Source organism: Gopherus flavomarginatus, chromosome 15, assembly GCF_025201925.1.
Source record: "Gopherus flavomarginatus isolate rGopFla2 chromosome 15, rGopFla2.mat.asm, whole genome shotgun sequence".
NCBI lineage: Eukaryota > Metazoa > Chordata > Testudines > Testudinidae > Gopherus > Gopherus flavomarginatus.
In genome coordinates, this window is record NC_066631.1 from 28,796,005 (window position 1) to 28,816,519 (window position 20,515).

Consider the following 20,515-nt stretch of genomic DNA (forward strand, 5'->3'; position numbering starts at 1 on the left):
AGAGCAGTATGAGAAGATTTCCCCCATTTCAGCATCTGTATTTGTGCCATGCATTGGAGAAGATAGCAGAGAAGAGCAAAATAATAATTGTTATATATCAACCTGCTCCATCAGTGACAGTTTCCCAGAGGGAAATCCTATAATCCTGCCTGTCTAACATTGTGTGTTTGTTTTAAGGACGGCAGGTGATTGTATTCTATCCAGGCTTAGTCAGCCACTTGTTTTTTCCATCTAGAGGTGGGAGTCGGGCAAGCTAGCGCCAGCATTATTAAATGTTTCAGAGAATGTTAAAAACCCTTCTAATTGTTTACTATAAGCCAGTTGCCCTCAGGGGCAGTTGATTCATAAAAAGGCAGAGCAGTTCCATCTCCCCCAAATGGAAAAACAACACATGGATGTTAAAAGCAAACGAGCTTTTGAAAACCGAACCCACGGATACTGTAGCCTGGCTGCTTCTGACTCAGCTGAGATCTAGTCCCTGTTAACCTGACTGTAAAAGTGAATTCAAAGTAAGCTATAAAAATATAATTAGAACTCTTCCCTAAATAGGGCTGGAAAGAATCTCGGGATGTGGGAGGAAAAGGGCTCCCGAGGTGCTGAATTCGATGAAGTTAAGCATGCGAAATCTAAAGTTTCTCCTACGGAAGGTTTCAAAAACCGTTAAAGACCTGCTGAAGCAATGCAGGGGAAACCATCTGTCAGACTGGCTTTTCTGAAAAGCACAGAGATGCTGGTGGTGCAGAAGTCCTCGTGAGGGTGGTGGTTATTTTTTTTTTTCCTGTTGCTGACATGTAATTTGAGACTAAAAGGCATGGTTGGATAAGAAGCCCTGAAATGTTTGTTCATTCGCAAGCTAGTTCAGAGTCGGCAAGAGAGCAGCAGCAGTTCTGAGAGCAGCAACATGCTCTATTCAAAGAGGCTTGATTCAAAGCCAAATGTTATCTAGTGCTGCTTGTTTCTCCCCCTCCTCCCCAATGTTCTGTGGAATGCATGGGCAGGTGGAGGTGGGGAGATCAGAGGCAAACTTCCCAAGCATACCTTCAAATGTATGGTAAAATACCCAGCTAGAGAGTGATGGTGGATATTCCACTTGGGAAAGTTCACTTCTTGAAATCACGGAGGAATAGAGTTAAGTCTCCAAGAAAAGAAACCTCTGTGTGTGTGTGTGGTTTCAGAGTGGTAGCCGTGTTAGTCTGTATCAGCAAAAACAACGAGGAGTCTTTGTGGCACCTTAGAGCCTAACGCATTTATTTGGGTATAAGCTTTCGTGGGCTAAAACCCACTTCATCAGATGCATGGAGTCAGGGCCGGCTCCAGCTTTTTTGCGAAAAAAGAGAAGGAGAGGGGGAAAAAAAAAGATAAACCCGATTGACTTGCCACCGAAGTGCCGCCGAAGACTGAAGCAATTGACTTGCTGCTGCTGAATTGCTGCCACAGACCCGGATGTGCCACCCCAACAACGGACGAACATGCAGCCCCTTTCTATTGGCTGCCCCAGGCACCTGTTTCCTTCACTAGTGCCTGGAGCCAGCCCTGGAGTGGAACATACACTAGGGAGATATAAATACACAGCACATGAAAAGATGGGAGTTGCCTTACCAAGTGGGGGTCAGTGCTAACGAGCCAATTCAATTAAGGTGGAAGTGGCCTATTCTCAACAGTTTTTCATAGATTCATAGACTCTAGGACTGGAAGGGACCTCGAGAGGTCATCGAGTCCAGTCCCCTGCCCTCATGGCAGGACCAAATACTGTCTAGACCATCCCTGATAGACATTTATCTAACCTACTCTTAAATATCTCCAGGGATGGAGATTCCACAACCTCCCTAGGCAATTTATTCCAGTGTTTAACAACCCTGACAGTTAGGAACTTTTTCCTAATGTCCAACCTAAATCTCCCTTACTGCAGTTTAAGCCCATTGCTTCTTGTTCTATCATTAGAGGCTAAGGTGAACAAGTTTTCTCCCTCCTCCTGATGACACCCTTTTAGATACCTGAAAACTGCTATCATGTCCCCTCTCAGTCCTCTCTTTTCCAAACTAAATAAACCCAATTCTTTCAGCCTTCCTTCATAGGTCATATTCTCAAGACCTTTAATCATTCTTGTTGCTCTTCTCTGGACCCTCTCCAATTTCTCCACATCTTTCTTGAAATGCGGTGCCCAGAACTGGACACAATACACCAGTTGAGGCCTAACCAGCGCAGAGTAGAGCGGAAGAATGACTTTTCGTGTCTTGTTTACAACACACCTGTTAATGCATCCCAGAATCACGTTTGCTTTTTTTTGCAACAGTATCACACTGTTGATTCATATTTAGCTTGTGGTCCACTATAACCCCTAGATCTCTTTCTGCTGTACTGCTTCCTAGACAGTCTCTTCCCATTCTGTATGTGTGAAACTGATTGTTCCTTCCGAAGTGGAGCACTTTGCATTTGTCTTTATTGAACTTCATCCAGTTTACCTCAGACCATTTCTCCAATTTGTCCAGATCATTTTGAATTTTTACCCTGTCCTCCAAAGCAGTTGCAATCCCTCCCGGTTTGGTATCGTCTGCAAACTTTATAAGCGTACTTTCTATGCCAACATCTAAGTTGTTGATGAAGATATTGAACAGAGCCGGTCCCAAAACAGACCCCTGCGGAACCCCACTTGTTATACCTTTCCAGCAGGATTGGGAGCCATTAATAACTACTCTCTGAGTACGGTTATCCAGCCAGTTATGCACCCATTTTATAGTAGCCCCATCTAAATTGTATTTGCCTAGTTTATCGATTAAGGATATCATGTGAGACCGTATCAAATGCCTTACTAAAGTCTAGGTATACCACATCCACCACTTCTCCCTTATCCACAAGACTCGTTATCCTATTAAAGAAAGCTATCAGATTGGTTTGACACGATTTGTTCTTTACAAATCCATGCTGGCTATTCCCTATCACCTTACCACCTTCCAAGTGTTTGCAGATGATTTCTTTAATTACTTGCTCCATTATCTTCCCTGGCACAGAAGTTAAACTAACTGGTCTGTAGTTTCCTGGGTTGTTTTTATTTCCCTTTTTATAGATAGGCACTATATTTGCCCTTTTCCAGTCTTCTGGAATCTCTCCCATCTCCCATGACTTTCCAAAGATAATAGCTAGAGGCTCAGATACCTCCTCTATTAACTCCTTGAGTATTCTAGGATGCATTTCATCAAGCCCTGGTGACTTGCAGGCATCTAACTTTTCTAAGTGATTTTTAACTTCCTCTTTTTTTATTTTATCTTCTAAACCTACCCCCTTCCCATAAGCATTCACTATGTTAGACATTCCTTCAGACTTCTCAGTGAAGATCGAAACAAAGAAGTCATTAAGCATCTCTGCCATTTCCAAGTTTCCTGTTACTGTTTCTCCCTCCTCACTGATCAATGGGCCTACCCTGTCCTTTGTCTTCCTCTTGCTACTAATGTATTGATAAAAAGTCATCTTGTTTCCCTTTATTCCCATAGCTAGTCTGAGCTCATTTTGTGCCTTTGCCTTTCTAATCTTGCCCCTGCATTCCTGTGTTGTTTGCCTATATTCATCCTTTGTAATCTGACCTAGTTTCCATTTTTTATATGACTCCTTTTTATTTTGTAGGTCATGCAAGATCTCGTGGTTAAGCCAAGGTGGTCTTTTGCCACATTTTCTATCTTTCCTACCCATCGGAATAGCTTGCTTTTGGGCCCTTAATAGTGTCCCTTTGAAAAACTGCCAACTCTCCTCAGTTGTTTTTCCCCTCAATCTTGATTCCCATGGGACTTTACCTATCAGCTCTCTCAGCTTACCAAAATCTGCTTTCCTGAAATCCATTGTCTCTATTTTGCTGTACTCCCTTCTACCCTTCCTTAGAATTGAAAACTCTATGACTTCATGATCACTTTCACCCAAGCTTCTTTCTACTTTCAAATTCTCAACGAGTTCCTCCCTATTTGTTAAAATCAAGTCTAGAACAGCTTCCCCCCAGTAGCTTTTTCAACCTTCTGAAGTAAAAAGTTGTCTGCAATGCAGTCCAAAAACTTATTGGATAGTCTGTGCCCCATGGTGTTATTTTCCCAACATATACCTGGATAGTTGAAGTCCCCCATCACCACCAAGTCTTGGGCTTTGGATGATTTTGTTAGTTGTTTAAAAAAGCCTCATCCACCTCTTCCACCTGGTTAGGTGGCCCATAGTAGACTCCTAGCACGACATCACCCTTGTTTTTCACTCCTTTTATCCTAACCCAGAGACTCTCAACACTTTCCTCTCCTATGTCCATCTCCACCTCAGTCCAAGTGTGTACATTTTTAATTTATAAGGCAACACCTCCTCCCTTTTTCCCCTGTCTATCCTTCCTGAGCAAACTATACCCATCCACACCAACATTCCAGTCGTGTGTATTATCCCACCAAGTTTCAGTGATGCCAACAATGTCATAGTTGTATTTTTTTATTAGCACTTCCAGTTCTTCCTGCTTATTACCCATACTTCTCGCATTTGTATATAGGCATCTAAGATACTGGTTTGATCTTGCCTCCCAGTTTTGCCCTGACCCTCCTTTCTCTGTGCCATTATAGCCCATGCTCCCTCTTGTTTCCGACCCATCTCCCAGGTCTTCATGTTCCCCACTTACCTTGGGCTTTGCTCACCTGTCCCCGTCAAACCTAGTTTAAAGCCCTCCTCACTAGGTTAGCCAGTCTGTGTGCAAATAGGGTCTTTCCCCTTCTCGAAAGGTGAACGCCATCTCTGCCTAGCAGTCCTTCCTCGAATAGCATCCCGTGGTCGAGGAAGCCAAAGCCCTCCTGGCGACACCATCTTTGCAGCCAGGCATTCACCTCCATGAGGTGACAAGAAGGAATGGAAATCACTTTTGTAGTGCTAGTGAGGCCAATGTAAACAAAGTGGCCCATTTCAAACAGTTGACAAGAAGGGGTGAGTATCAGCAGGGGGAAATTAGTTTTTGTAGTGCCCCATCCACTCCCAGTCCTTATTCAGGCGTAATTTGATTGTGTCCACTTTGCAAATTAATTCCAGTTCTGCAATTTCTTGTTGGGAGTGTGTGTGTGTGTGTGTGTGTGGGGGGGAATGTATGTGTGTGTGTGTGTGTGTTGCAGGAAATTTTCCAGTTGCAAAAGCTCTGTATTTTGTTTTAGTCTCCTCATCTCCGAGCTCCTTGTGACTCCAACCCCTCACCTTAGAAGAGCATATTGAATTCCTCTCTCTAACATTTGTGAGCTCTGCCTTTGTTTCCAGTAGAGATTTGCCTGTTTGAAATGGCTGGCAGATTTCAGGCAGGGTGTACCAATGTCCTCTATAGACAGGCTGTTTTTGTGTAATCTGGCGCAGCATATTGCTGTGTTTTGAAGGAAACTGCTCTCTTCATAAGATGGGCTTGACTTTTCACCTTAACTCTTCATGTTGTGATGTTCAGCCTTCACAAGTTCTGCAGGGAATGTATCAGCTCTCTTGTTTTCCTTTCTCTATTCATGACCAGCCTCAGTTTGATTTCAGCATGTGTGTAACTAGCTAGCATCCTGGTGGATTTGGATCAAAGGTGGCTTGATGAAATGTGTGAGATTTTTACCTGCTGTGCAGGAATACCTCCAGCGTGTGGCTCGTGTGTGTACAGAAATGAATGTCCCTGCACATGAAACAGTAGTTGCAGGCATATAGAAATGCTGAAAGCCTAACAAAGGCATCATTGCATTGCACTGATATTCTATGTAGTTAAACACTCACTGCGCCAAGTTCGTGATCATTAAGTATAGGGTGACCAGATGCCCCGATTTTATAGGGACAGTTCCAATTTTTGGGTCTTTTTTCTTATATAGGCTCCTATTACCCCCCACCCCCTGTCCTGATTTTTCACATTTGCTGTCTGGTCGCCCTAATTCAGTATCTCAAGCTGAGAAAATGGTAGAATCACATTTTGCCATTAGAGGTGTGTGCATATATAAAGAAAATTGCTCCTAAACTTTCAATCCTAATTTTAATTTTTAAAAAAACATTAGAGCACGTTTTCATTTTTTGACCTTCACGTTAACTTTAGTTTTAATATTCAAACCTTTAATACACATGAGTTCCCAGTAGAAATAGTAGTGGCTTAATTCTGGAGTCAGCTGGGTGACCTTTTTTTGTATATTGCATTAACTTTTTCCCGTTTCTTAGAAATCTTTGCAGAATCCCTATACAAGCTCATTCCGATCAAATCTGTTGTGACCGGAGTGTTGTGTTTTTTAAGACTGATCATAGAATTTCGGTGTTCAACCCCGGGCAGTTGCGAGGCAAGGCATAAAACCATTTATCCTTTGTGATTTAGGTTTTTTTTTTCCAGTTTATACTGTGTGCTTCATTGAACGTACTGCTTGGTGCTGTTTCAAATGCATTAGGCTTGTCTTTGTTGTTCATTTTTGTGGAGCTGCAATAAATATTTAAATACAGAGAACTTTTGCATGCATACACTGGTGCCAATTCTTGTTTTGCAGAGAAGTCAGCACTTAATAAAGTTCTTCCTCTATTCCCCTTGTTGGTTACAGCTTGTCCTGAATAAAAAAGCAAGAGATAATGCATATGCCATCATGCTGCAGGACTGCTGGTATGGTGCTGCTCTCGTGTACTGCTATGAGAGGGGGTGTGTGTGTGTGTTTGTGCGCTTGCGCAGTTGCTGCTTCTGCAATAGATGTCCAGCTGAACACAAAGCTTCTGCTGAAATACTCCTGGTCTGTCAAGACATTTGTTTTGTATTCATCACTGCGGGGTAGATAGGGACTGTTACTACAGCATCTTTGTTCTTACCAGGGCAGTGAGACACTAGGGTTGATATAGTCCATGGTTAGGCTGCTGGTGTGCTGAGACCTGTCATGCTGACCAATATTGTCTCATTGTTTCCTTGTACTCCCCTGTCTGACCATATTGACCTGTTCTTTCTTGTCTTACACTTCGACTGTAAACTCTTTGGGGCAGGGACGGTCTTTTTTTGCCCTGTGTTTGTGCAGCACCTACTGTAACGGGCTTCTGGCCTATGACTAGGGTTCCTGGGCTCTGTAGTGATGTTACTAATAATAGCAGTCAGCGGGAGGTGCGGGTGCCCAGGACCCCATGAACAGGGCTGGCTTTAGGAAGTGTGGGGCCCAATTCGAACACTTTCGGCAGGGCCCTGGCAGGGATAACTTAAAAAGAAAAAAGTGTGTTTAAAAAAAAAAAAAAGCCTTCCATTTCTTCCATGTATTATTTACTTTCCATAACTATATAAATAATAAAATTATATAGTATGTACATTGCATCATATATGCTGTTGATTGTTATTAATCACTGCTGTTTCACATGTGTGGGTCCCTGCCATTCCCTGGGGGTGTGCACATGTGTGGGTCCCAGCTGATCCCTGCCCCCCTCATTGAAGCAGGTGTGCAGGGTTACTGCCCTGGGAACTGCAGGGCACAAGTGGACATGGGGCTGGTTCGAGGCAGGGCAGGGGCTGACTGGAGGTAGGGTCAGGCTGCAGGCAGGACAAGGGGTGCGGGGCTGGTTGGAGATAGGGGGTGTGTGGGGCGGGCTGGCTTCAGGCAGGGCTGCAGGGGGGTACAGCAGGGGTTGGCAGGGCTGGAGACAGAGGAGTGTGGGACTAGCTGGCTTCAGGCAGGGGGGGTGCAGCAGAGGTTGGCTGGAGACAGAGCAGGGGGTGTGGGCAGGGTGTGTGGGGGCTGGCTGGCTTTGGGCAGGGCCGCAGGGGTGTGTGGCAGGGGTTGGCTGGAGACAGGGCAGGGGGTTTGGTAGGGGCTGGCTGTGGGCAGGGGGTGCAGAGCTGGCTGCAGGTGGGGGGGGCGGGGCTGGTGCGGGCAGGGCAGGGGGTACAGCAGATGCAGCTGAAGCCCCAGCCCTTTAAATAGCCCCCAAACCCCCTGCTATCCCAGGGCTCTGGGGGCTATTTAAAGGGCCTGGGGCTCCCCTGCTTCTACCCTGCCCCGGACCTTTTAAATAGCCGCGGGAGGCCTGGGGAATGCATGGGGGCAGCGGGGCTCCGGCAGCTATTTAAAGGAACGGGGTGGCAGAGGCAGCTGGAGCCTTGGCCCTTTAAATAGCCCCCAGAGCCCCCCGCTACCCAAGGGCTCCAGCCGGGGCCTCGGGGCTTGCCGTGCTCCCGCCGGCACTTTGGTCAGGGGAGTGGGGCCACGACCCCAGAGCAGACCGCAGTTGAAGTAAAAAAAATTTAAAAAGGCTCCCAAGGCGCGGGGCCTGATTCCCAGGAATCGGGTGAATTGGCCTAAAGCCGGCCCTGCCCATGAATCAAGCCATTGAATTAGGTACCTAAATAGATACAGGTACCTCATGTTAGGCACTCAAACGTTAACCAAAGCCTCTTCTGTAGCCTCTTCAGAACAGTTGCATGGACTGGCCAACAGGTGGTGCAGGAATAATGCTGTTCTATACCCCCTCTTCTGAAGAAAGACTACGTCACCTCTGTTGTGGATTCCCCAAGTCTCTTGCAAGGTCTCCTTATGGCTCTGTAGGATGGTACAGTGTCACCTATGGTGGCTTAGACACCGGTCTAGAGGTGACGACATACATGGATGAACTCTGAGGCTCAGCAAGAGCCATCACAATCGCTGAGGTGGTGCTTGCAGAGTATCCCTAACTGGCGAAGGAGTTTGGTTTTGTCTTCCGAACAGCACAGTGTAGATTTATAGAGCCAGACAAATAATAAGCTTATTTTGCCTGGGGCAAATGTTAGGAACACAGGAAATATTATACCAGTCCAAGAGGCCCATATCTGGCTTCCATCAGTGACCAATTCCTGATTTGTTAGAGGATGGATACTGCTCCTCCCACCATAAGGACTGTCCACGGAGGAAAATAATGCTCTCTGTGCCTCTGATAGAATGCACTGTAGCCTGTGATTTGATTACTCCAGGGGTTCTCAAACTGAGTGTCGGGACCCCTCAGGGGGTCGCAAGCTGTCAGCCTCCACCCTCAGCCCTGCCTTGCCTCCAGCCTTTATAATGGTGTTAAATATATAAAAAAGTGTTTTTAATTTATTAGGGGGGTTGCACTCAGAGGCTTGCTATGTGAAAGGGGTCACCAGTACAAAAGTTTGAGAAGCACTGGATTACTCTTATCTTGGCCTGTTCAACTGCAGATTTTAATAGTCATAAAATGTATGCACTGCTTTTTAAAATTAGCCCATTAGATACCACAATGATGGGCACTTTGGAAATGTGCATAATGGTAATTAAAATCCAGCCACTGTGTTAGAGACACTTAGTAGAAAGTGATTAATTGGATGGTTAATTTATACATGCAGCAAAAATTGGAAAGATAAACAAATGACATCTCCAGGAGAGGGGAGGAAAAGCCGCGAGGAAGCCTCGGTGCTGATTCATAGCAATGACTGAGCAGCGGAATGCCGTTAGTTGAGTAAGACTGATACGGTTACATTTACTTCTTGCAAACTGAAATGTTTTGCCATTGAATTGTTTTAGCTGAATGAGATTGATCTAAAATGTAAGACCGGCTGAAAAGTGTTGCGAATGGAAGATGGTTTGTTACAATATAAATCTTTTTAGCCGTTACCAGCAGTGAAAATGGAGTCTACACTGAATCCATCTTACTGCAAAGATGGATTATGTATTTGGTTTCATTGGAAGAAAGCAGAGTTTATTCCAGTTAGGTGTACCTGGACCTTTTGATCCCAGTAATTAAGCTTGAATCAATAACTTACCATGTGTGTGTAGCTTATGTTCGGCTTGCCCTCATGCCATATGTATGAGCTGAATATCCCTGGTTTCTCTCGCTGTCCTTCGTTGTCAGTCTCTGGTTTCCAAAATGGAGTCTGGGCACAGCTTAGTGGAGGATAATTTAGGTGGCCTGTGTAATGCACCCTCCTTTAGTCTTATAGATGGGGCTGGCTCTGCACTGATCTGCCTTCAGCAGATAGGCTAACCCCACCTTTCTGTTAACATTTCATTCTGGTTTATCTGTGGTACTTGTATGGACTTATCATGGTATCTGAGCGTGTCCTCACAACACTCCTGTGAGGTGGGGTACTGCTCACCCCCATTTTAGGGATGAAGAATGGAGGCACAGAGAGGCTAGATGACTTGGCCATGGTCACACAGGAAGTCTGTGGCAGAACAGGGATCCTAATCATTGAATCATCCTTCCTCTCAGGATTCTATTAGCACTTAAAATAGAGATGAGAACCAATTCGCATACCGGGGCCAAGTGTGAGTGTTGATTGCCCCAGTTAAATAACTTGAGGCAAACTAAACCAATGAAAGCCAGATTTATACCGGTGTACAAGTGTCCACACACATATGTACCCATTGAATTAAATTAGTGCATTAGTGAAACTGGAGCAAATCCTGTATGTGGATAGCCGTAAAGTAACAGACCTCATAATGGAGGAGGACATAGGCTGATGAGCACCAGATCTTTTTGTTCCAGTGTCGAATACAATCTATTGCAATTTAATTATAGCATGCCTTTCTTGCAAAGTAGAGCAGTTAAAATCAGAAGGTGTATAAGTAGGAGGAAGCAGTAGATCAGGAGAAGCGTGAAGGACTGGTAAGTGATGGTGTGGGGAACTTGTGACAGCTCCCTAGCTGTTGGCAGCATGAAAGAGGTGAGGTCTGAACTGCATCTTAAGGAGGGAAAGCAGAGCGAGGAGGAAGGCAGGCTGTTTCAGGTGCAGTGACAATGAAGAATCAACCTCCGACAGAAGGAAGGCAAAGCTGCGGGACTGAGAAAGTTTAAAGAGAGGGAGATCAAAGGGATGCATAGGGGTGTGCCATTGCTTGAGGGTCCTTGAGTCATTGTGGAGCAGATATGGATATGAATTTTCTGAGTGTCCTGGAAATTCAGATGCTCGTATTAGGGACTATCCCGTGGCTCTGTGAATTGTTTTCCCTCCAATAAAAGGGGGAGAGAATGGAATGGAATCTGATTTTCTAGAGCACTTTTCTGTCTTAAAGCACACCCAGGAACTTAAAGAAACTAGGAGTTAGGTGCTGATAGCGCAATTGTTGCATGGCAAAATCATCAGTCATTGTGCACTCAGCCACAGTTCACTATTGCACAGTTTTGAACATAAGAACCTTCTGATGATTCCCAGGGGATCTTTAACTTCTAGCCTGGATGATTCTCAGAGATGGGCCACAGACCTCAATTTAACATCCTTGCTTGGAAGGCAGGGATGTGTGGGTGTGTGTGTGTGTAATTGTGAAAAGAAAATCTTTGCTGCTTTGGGGTATAAACTCATGGCTGTAGCATTACATTCTAAGAAAAGAGGTGCATTTATGATTATAGCATCAATACTGTAATAAGGTAAATGTTTTTTGAAGTGGTCATACAATCCCTGTGCGAGTACGCACATTGTTATATTTTTGCACTATGAATAAAATAGGCTCAATTTCTTTGTGACGATGCTGCCCATAAGCGGCGGTTTTGCAAAACGTTTGGAGCCAAATTCAAAATTGCTTGAGGTTACAGGATTTTTTGTTTTGTTTTTGCAATTTGTTTCAGTTTTCCATGAAAGAGCTTTGTTTGGACATGCAGATTTGCTCAATGGAAATGGATCCATTTTGTAGCATAGCTGGCTTGGCGTTGAAAAAAACATGAAAATTTGTACTTGCAGATGTTTTTGCTATGAAAATAGCCATTTTGCCAAAAATGTTGCACAAAACAAAACCTCTACATACAATTACATAAAACATAAGGAGTGAATTTCAGAAGGCACTCCTGGGTTAGCAGTAGCATGCAACCTATGGGGAAGGTAATAGATTGTCCCTAGATAAACCACTGGATTAAAAAATGAAATTTATCTTCTGCTGAGGCTTCTAAACAAAGGTATACAATACTTGCCATAATCGGCAATATAACGCTAACACCATACTTGCTGGACAATGATATTCCCAGATTTGTTGGCTTCATCCACTTGCCACACTTGCATAATATGCTCCAGTGCCCTGTGCAGATAGTTGACAGAGAAGCTACCCATACCATAGGATAGAAATTCAGTGGTTAATTTAATTAAGGAGTGTGTTGAGAACAGCCAATTTTCTCTTTTTAGAAACATTGGAATAATCTTCATTCTGATCTAAATATTAAGGACCTAATCCAGTGCCCATTAAAATCAATGGGACCCTTAGTGTTTGCAACTAAATGTATTCCCCATGAAATGTTAAACCGATAGATGTAAGATCGGGAGTGATTCCTCTGCATCACCAGGTCAGACAGCTGAGTTAACATCTAGAAAAGAATCATGGATCAATGATCTCCAGTGTACTGAACACTGGCTCAGAGAAAGGGATAGATAGGAGCATGCTTTAGGAATGAAGGCATGAGAGAGAATTATGCTAGAAAATAGTTTAAACTTTAAAAGTACCGGAGAAAGTCATCAGCCCACCTAACTCAGACAAGAAACTGTTAATCTTTAACCCATTTTATTCCTTTTAGAAAGTATATTGTCAGGTTAAAAAATCAGAATGACTTAAAAAGAAAAAAGTACCTTACTTGCATTATTGACAATGTTTTAGATTATGCAAACTGAAAGAATTAAAACCCTTGACATGAGTTTTCACCCCTTATGTTGGTGGTTTGCTTTTTGACAATGCAAAGAGACTGATCTGTTTCAGTTTTGCCGATAGTCATTTTCTAGAAATTCAGTTTCAGGGTCCCCTGCTCTAGCTGCTGTACTCCCACTGTATGTATTGCAGATATGTGCTGTATATTAGACATTTTTTAAATATAAAACCCCCTATTGCCTCCTGCCCCTTAAAACTGGAAACTTTTCTATTAGTCTCAAGTACAGTATAGTAAAAATCTAGGGTGAAACATTGAAGTGAATGGGAATTTTGCCATTGATTTCAATAGATTTCACTCCTGGTTTTTGAGATACCTGAATTGAGGGTCAAACTTGACCTGATAGTGTCCCTTTAATAAACACCCATAGAACAAGACTTCAGCATTTTGGACCTGAATCAAATCTAGAGAAGTCAGTGGAAAGACTCCCACTGATTTCAACCAGCTTTGGATCAGGCACTGTATGAACTGAAATAAAATGGCTTGGTTTTGGTACATAGAATGTGTTTTCTATCTCTTGCTGCACTGTCAAGGCGTATTCCTTTGTCGAGTGCTTATGTATTCTCTGTGCAGTACGTGGAAAATGTCTAGCAGGTATTCTTGGGTTCCACTCTGTGAACAACCGGCAGTTAAAGGATGAAATTCGTGGATCTCAGTAAGGTCTTTTCAGAGTTTGCCACATGTAAATTAGAGATCATATAGTTTTGTAAATTATCTGAAAGTGTGGTCCGTGTAACAGTCATAAACCTGAAGCTGTCATAAGACATGGGGGAAGATGTCTTTTTTTTTTTTTTAATGGATGCTGTTTTAGCTGCTTTGTCAGATTTGGGTCACGCTGCAATGGGAGTGTATAAAGCCCCCTGCGGGTTTGATTTTTTTTTTTCCTGAAATTCTCTCAAGTAAGGATCTCTTTCCCTGCCCCCCGCTTTGAATGGAATAAATAATGCATTTTAGATTCTGCTATTTTTAGCTAGCTGGTTTGTAAATTAACCAGTGGTACAGTTTACCACTCAAACCTTCTGTGTTGTTGTGTCTTTCCAGAGATTGCAAACTGCTGTTTCTGTTGTTGGTTTTTCAGAAGTTGCTACTTGTGTCTCTTCACCTGCACAGTCCACAGATGGGTTTGCACAGTTGCAGTCTCTGGTGGGCTTTTTGCATTTTACTCAAAAGATTAACAATTGCAGCAAAGTAAAATATTTAATTTTTTTTCTTAGAAAAGTAAAGAAAGCATTAATACACTACATGTCATCCCCCAAAAAACACGGTCTTCATCCTGCATCCCTTTCACAGACAGAAACTAGAGCTGCTCAAAAATTTTTAGACAGAAGTTTTCCATAGAAAAATGCAGTTTTGTTTAGAATTGAAACATTTTATGGGGACATGTTGATTTTGATGAAACCTTTCAATAGGAAAAAGTCAAAATGCTTCATAGTGTTCTTTCATGGGGGGAGGGACAGCTCAGTGATTTGAGCATTGGCTTGCTAAACCCAGGGTTTTGAGTTCAATCCTTGAGGGGGCCACTTAGGGATCTGGGGCAAAAATCTGTCTGGGGATTGGCCCTGCTTTGAGCAGCAGGTTGGACTAGATGACCTCCTGAGGTCCCTTCCGACCCTGATATTCTATAAGTCATTTAATTTCAACGTTTTTATTTATTTCACTAATATGCACCATGTATAATATATAATATTTTAAATATGATATTAAAGCGGAAACAAAATGAATTGAAACACTATTCAAACAAAATGTTTTGAAGGCCCTGGATCCACAATTTCAGAATTCTAGTTTGATGGGAGATTGAAGAATTTTGGCTTTTTGTTTCAAATTGGAATGATTTTTTTCTCCCTGAAATGTTGGAATTTCCCACAGAATGGAAATTCTGTTCTTGACCAACTCTAGAAGAAAAGTCCTCATGGGTTTTGACTAAGTTCCCAAGCAGGCTGTGACCCTAACTAGCAGTCACAGGTATTTAAGGAAATAGTATTGCCATTTTGAGAAACAGTATTATTTATTTGTCTAGAACTTTACATATTCTAAGTGCTCGACAAAGGTTAATCTTCATGGCCTCACTGACGGATAGGGACAGCAGTATTATCCTCACTTTCTTTGGGCTGGGGAAACTGAGGGAGAGAAATGATTGTCCAAGATCGCAGAGCAAGTCAATAGGATAGGAATGCCAGGATAAGAACTTACAACCTTTTGACCTGGTGCCCTTTGCTCAGTTAGACTGTGCTTCCTCCGACACAATGTCTCTGGTACCCTCACACCTCATCACTGCCTCTTGTTTCAATGAAGATAGAGTGGGTACATTTGGAGTAGAGTATTGCTATATACATTTTCCCCACCCCTCTCAGTTTGAGCGCTGGGCGCATGCTGATACAGTCTACGCAGCGTACACTGATGTTTGCTAGCTGGGGAATAATTCAGAACAATGAGATTATTTGATAAATTGGCCGCAAATGGATGCTTTTTTTGCTTTAATTTTATTTGCCAAATACTTTATACTTCTTGGCCATAGCTGATTCCTCAGCAGTTTGTGAAAACTCAGCATTTCCAATGTGAGTTGTTTTGATTGGAAGTGTAAATCACATGGTGTATTTCTCATTCGCTGAATGGATTAACCTGGCTCTTAGACTGGGGGCCCACTGTGAATACTTTCAGTTCCCAGTCTGAAGCTTGCTTTCCATGGATATTCTGCAATATTTACTGTCTGGGTGAACATTCCTGTTGCTAAACTCGTTTTCTAAAATACATGCGTAAAGCAAATGCAAAAGAGGGAACAACACATTCGAGGGGAACTTGTTTGAAAACCTGACAATATTTATTGGAGATACTGTCTAGCATTCACCTAGCTGTAACGTTTCTCTGTCATGCTGTGTGTGCATTAAGAACGGCCACACTGTGTCAGACCAATGGGCCATCTAGCCCAGTAGCCAGTCTTCCTACAAAGGCCGGTGCTAGATGCTTCAGTGGGAATGGCAGAACAGGGCAGTTCTGAGTGATCCATCTCCTATAGTCTATTCCAGCTTCTGGCGGAGGTTTAGAGTAGCCCAGAGAATGCGGTGTTGTCCTTGACCACCTAGGCTAATTCCCATTGATGGACCTATCCTCTATGAACTTATCTAATTATTTTTTGAACTCCGTTGTACCTCTGGTCTTCACTACATTCCCTGGCTACAAGTTCTACAGGTTAACTGTGCGTTGTGTGAAGAAGCACTTTCTTTTGTTTCGTTTTGAATTGGCTGCCTATTAAGAGTATCTCGAGAGATTCCCATAATGTATTAGATTGGACACTAACAGCTGTAGATTTCTCAATATTTTCAGGTAAAATGATAGTGGAAAGTGACACATTTTCTTCAGGTTAATTACTTTTACATTTCCTAATTATGTTTTACTTCATTCAACCTACAGGATCTTTTTATCTTCACTTAGACTGTATGAGTCAATATGGTTATGACTAGACTTGGAAGGATTAGATTTTTATTCATCTCACACACACACACACTCTGATAAAAATATTTCCATCAATAATAATTGAAATGTACAGATAAACAAAGAAATGCTGCTTGAGAATTTATGCGAGTTTGATTTTAATGATAGTTACTTTGTATATTTTGACATGTGATGTTCACAACTTATTTTAACAGTTACAAAGTTTTAACTTTACAAATATCGATATCGACTATCATTAAATATTTATTGTCTGACTCCCATAATTTCCAGCAACTCTGAACATTTAAACAAATAAAGTTTAAAACCCATAATTTTGTGCACCGAGTCAATAAAAATAGGAAAAAATGCTTAAAAATAAACCTCAATATTATCCATTAAAATTATAAAAAGAATAAAAATTGAGTTCTGCCAGGCTAGTTATGATGCAACACTTGTCTCTGGGTTGAATGGTTACTGGATCATCTGGGACTTGGTCTGTTATGCAGTGCTGACAATGCAGAGCCTTTTGGGTGACTGTTACATTGAGGTCCCTTTTGACCAGCTTTGGGGTCTAATTCAGAGCCTGTGGAAGTGCGTGGATGTCTTCCCATTGACTACAATGGGCTTTGGGTCAGGTCCTTGGTGACCGTCCAGGATGGTGAAAGTTACAGATCCTGGGATTTTTGGGAAAGAGAGAAAGGATGGCCAGCGTTTCATTTCCCTGTAACCTGATCCTGGTTTTGAATGGCTGTTGGTGCTCATGCTTAGCACCTGTAAATATCTGACTCTCTGGCTATGGCTACATTACATCTTAAGTTGACATAAGTTATGTTGCTCAAGGATGTGACTAAGACACCCCTTGAGCAACATAACTTATGCCAACTTATCGCTGTCCACACTGGCACTTATGTCAGTGGGAGAGCTTGTCCTGCTGATAGCTGCTGCCACTCGTTGGGGATGGATTAATTAACTCATTGAGAGAACTTTCTCCTGTCAGCTTAGAGCAGCTACACAGAGAGTGTACGGCAGGGCAGCTGCATCACAGCTTCCCTCTTCCTAGCACAAGAATGGGGGTCAGGGAAATATTTTCCTATTGTTTGGACAGCTTTATATCCCCTGAAATGGGGAGGACTCTCTCAAAGGTACAGCCAGAGGGCTGTACGCTCCAACAAGACCACTGGATTGTGATTGCCCAGAGAATGACATGGGAGGTAAGTGAGGTGTCTGCTCTCACCCCAAGAGGGTGATCTTGAGACATTAACCTTTGACAGTACCCATTCTTCTTTCTTCTCCTCCCAAACTCCTTATGCTGCTTCTTTCCTTCTAGTCTGCTTTTCCCTCCTAATTGACTCCTTGTTGGGTTAGTCTGAGGGAGGCTCTGCTACTGAGGGAAAACCTGATCAAAGAGGGAAGGTCATACATATCTTTGCCCGATCTAAAGGAAGAGTCTTTGTCATGTTAGTGGCTGCTAGGGCATTACTAATGGAAATATATCTGTTAACTAGCAGTGTTACTCAACCGTTTGATACCAGGACCGCTGCTTTCATAAACTGTGTCAGGGCGATCTCTTGGACCGGCATTGGTCCTTGGACTGTTAGTTGAGAAACAATGAACTAAAGGGCTAAAATAAGTATTTGTGGTGTCCAGCAGAACCGGGCACGCCAACACCACTCTCCTATCTCTTGCACTGTCTGTCTTTGTGCTACCATGTCATGTTCTGTGTGCAGGCGTCTCATGAACCGTTTGGAGGACATGCGCAAGAATGTGGCTGGCGATGGGGTCAATCGCTGCATCCTGTGCGGAGAACAGCTGGGATCAGCTTGTGTCGTGTGTGAGGACTGCAAAAAGGTGAGACCTCACCTAGACTGAGCTTGAGAACAGCAGATAATACTGATGGTACAATTTTCAGATCGTGTATTCAGGGACTCCTGGGTTCCACTCTGGCTCTGACATCGACTCCCTTGAGCCAATTGCACAGGATGAGATTTTTGAAAGCCGAGTTGGGGATTTAGATATACCGCTCCCATTAGTTTTAATGGAAGATGTATGTCTAAATAAGATCTGGCGGAATAATTTTTTTTCTTTTTTCTTATTTTCTTTTTTGTTCACTTGCAGTGCCGAAAAAATGAAAATACACTTGTTTTGGGTAGAGCAAAGTGTTGAGTTTTTCATTTAGGTTTTGAGGTTTTTTTTTTCAGGTTTTTAATTTTTAAAAAAATATAATTGAAGTTTCAGAACAAAAAGTCGCTTTGAATCAAGACATTTCAGAAAATATTTCCCAGCTTTAGTCTGAATCTGTTGGTCAGCTTTGCAAATCTCAACCTTAAACTTTATGCCTCAATGAAACGAACCTACCTCCACATGGCTTTGTGGGAGTTCGTGAGAAATCATTTTTAAACCATTTTGAATGTGACACGTGCCATATTAAATGTCAAGTGTAATTATTATCACTAAATCTGAAATGATGTCCCTCGGTTGCACATTGACATAGCAGAACATATGCTGTGCAAAATGTCCTCCTGTTTTGGACACACTCTAACGCCCTATCACAGCCCGGTGAGCAGTGCTGGCAGAGTCTCAGTCTTAACTTTTTGAATTTCCTTGATCATTTATTTTCGTACCTTTGAAATCAAACCCTAACACACTCTTAGGGTGAATGACTGTGAATCTTTTACTACAGCAGGAGTCAGTTATTGTTCTGCACAAGGCCTTTCTGGCAATGCTCTGTTGCAGCAATTTAGTGTTACGTTGTGCCATAAACTTGTGCTTTGTTTTGTTGGTAGAATGTCTGCACAAAGTGTGGCGTCGAGGCAACCAACAGCCGCCCTCATTCCATCTGGTTGTGCAAGATCTGCAGCGAGCAGAGAGAGGTTAGTGCAATGCTCCTGGCTGGTTTTACTTCCTCTCTGCTGCTGCAGAGATGCTTTATTAAACCCTGTGTCTGGGATGTCCTGCCGGTTAGTGGTTCCAGAATCGGTAGCGGTTTTAAGTCAGAGCTTTAACGGTAGTTGTCCTAAACATTTCTTGATATTAAACATCCTGCCACATGGAGCATTATATAAGGGACTGGCTGCATGCTCGTACAATATTAATTCTGAGTAGGCTTGTCCCAAGAATCCCGGAAGGAACTATGTTAATTAGATATAGGGCCAACTTCTTTACCAAGCCATTCAATCTTTTAAATCTCTCTCTCTCTTCCCTCTGCCCCAATTCTCTACCCTCACTCCGTGGACAAACTCCCACTGACAGATGAACAGCTCCTAGTTAGCTGGACCCTCTTGGTATAGATAGGGGGAATTTTTTTTTTAATGAAAAGCAGATTGAACAAGATGTGTTTTCCCCCTAAGAAAATTAACCACTTTTGCATGTAATGATCATCTGTTCTGGAGAGGGTTTCATGGTCATCAGCCCTGTCAGTTGGCTTGCCCTGTGCTTTTGTACTATGCTCACAAATTGAGAGACTAGGTTATTTGGAGACTTTCCCTTTCTTACAGGTTGCTTTCAAGCGCTGTGGATGTATATGTTCTTTAATATGGTATCTGTTCAAAGAGAGGTGAAGTTTGGAGCCTTGGTACTCCATGTGTCTGCTGAGTCAGGAATACAAGAACCCAATTCATGGCGCCTGGTCAGGTCATTTGCCCCAGTGCCAAGTGGGCGTAAGGTGCTGCCATTTTGGGCTGGCAAGGTTCTGCACTCACTTTGCACTGGTGTATGTGATACACCATTCACCATGGCCCTGCCTATTATGCAATCACTCAGCATGCTTGTGAGTTGGAGAATGAGTCAAAAAACTGCTGTGTGCGAAAAGATAGAATCATTTGTTCAAGCAGGCTGGAGAGTTAATTCCAGGCTGGCTATCAGGCGGCTCCACCCACCATCGCTTTGGGTACCATGCTCATCATTTCAATAAACAAGGTGATAAGCATCAAACAAGCTCTCAAAGGCTGATCTGCCCAGCCAGAGTGTAGCTGTGGGGCAGCTGCTGAGAGCTGATTTGACCCTTGAATGTGGGTCACATCCCACCTTGTTTAATAAATGGATGCTCTTGTGGACAAAGTGCTGGCATGTTCAGGAGAGCGAGAACCTCCCTCTGAACCTTCCTTGTGCTCTGCTTCTTTTCCCAGGTGTGGAAGCGTTCGGGGGCCTGGTTTTTCAAGGGCATGCCCAAGCAAGTGCTGCCTCAGCCAATGCCCGTCACCAAGAACAAGCCGTGGCAAGCCCCCGGGGAACCTGCCTCCTTGGAGCCACCTGCTCAGGACCCGAAACTCCACTCTCGCACACTGAGCCGAGGTAGGGGGTGGATTTCTGTCCTTCTGTGTCTCTCTAACACAGCTGGAGGGAGTGGTGGGGTGGCTCATGGCAATAGAGCGCAGTATCTGGTAGTGATAGTTCGGAAGATCCGTCCCTATGTGAACACACGTTGACAATAAAATACCCAGTTGTTTTATTGCTGGTAGTTTGTCCTTTTTATTTTTTTCCTGGGGGTAGCTGGGTGGCCCCATCTCCTACT

At 43.2% G+C, this 20,515-nt stretch overlaps 1 protein-coding gene across 7 annotated transcripts in view; it reads left to right on the forward strand.

Annotated features, from left to right (window-relative positions):
* RPH3A (rabphilin 3A) overlaps nt 1-20,515 on the forward strand; it is a 120,945-nt gene that overhangs the window by 61,833 nt on the left and 38,597 nt on the right. For all 7 annotated transcript variants that reach the window (XM_050923402.1, XM_050923409.1, XM_050923408.1 and 4 more), the window contains exons 4-6: nt 17,733-17,853; nt 18,789-18,875; nt 20,130-20,295. In XM_050923402.1, coding sequence (XP_050779359.1) covers nt 17,733-17,853; nt 18,789-18,875; nt 20,130-20,295 — 374 coding nt within the window. The remainder of the gene's footprint in view (nt 1-17,732; nt 17,854-18,788; nt 18,876-20,129; nt 20,296-20,515) is intronic.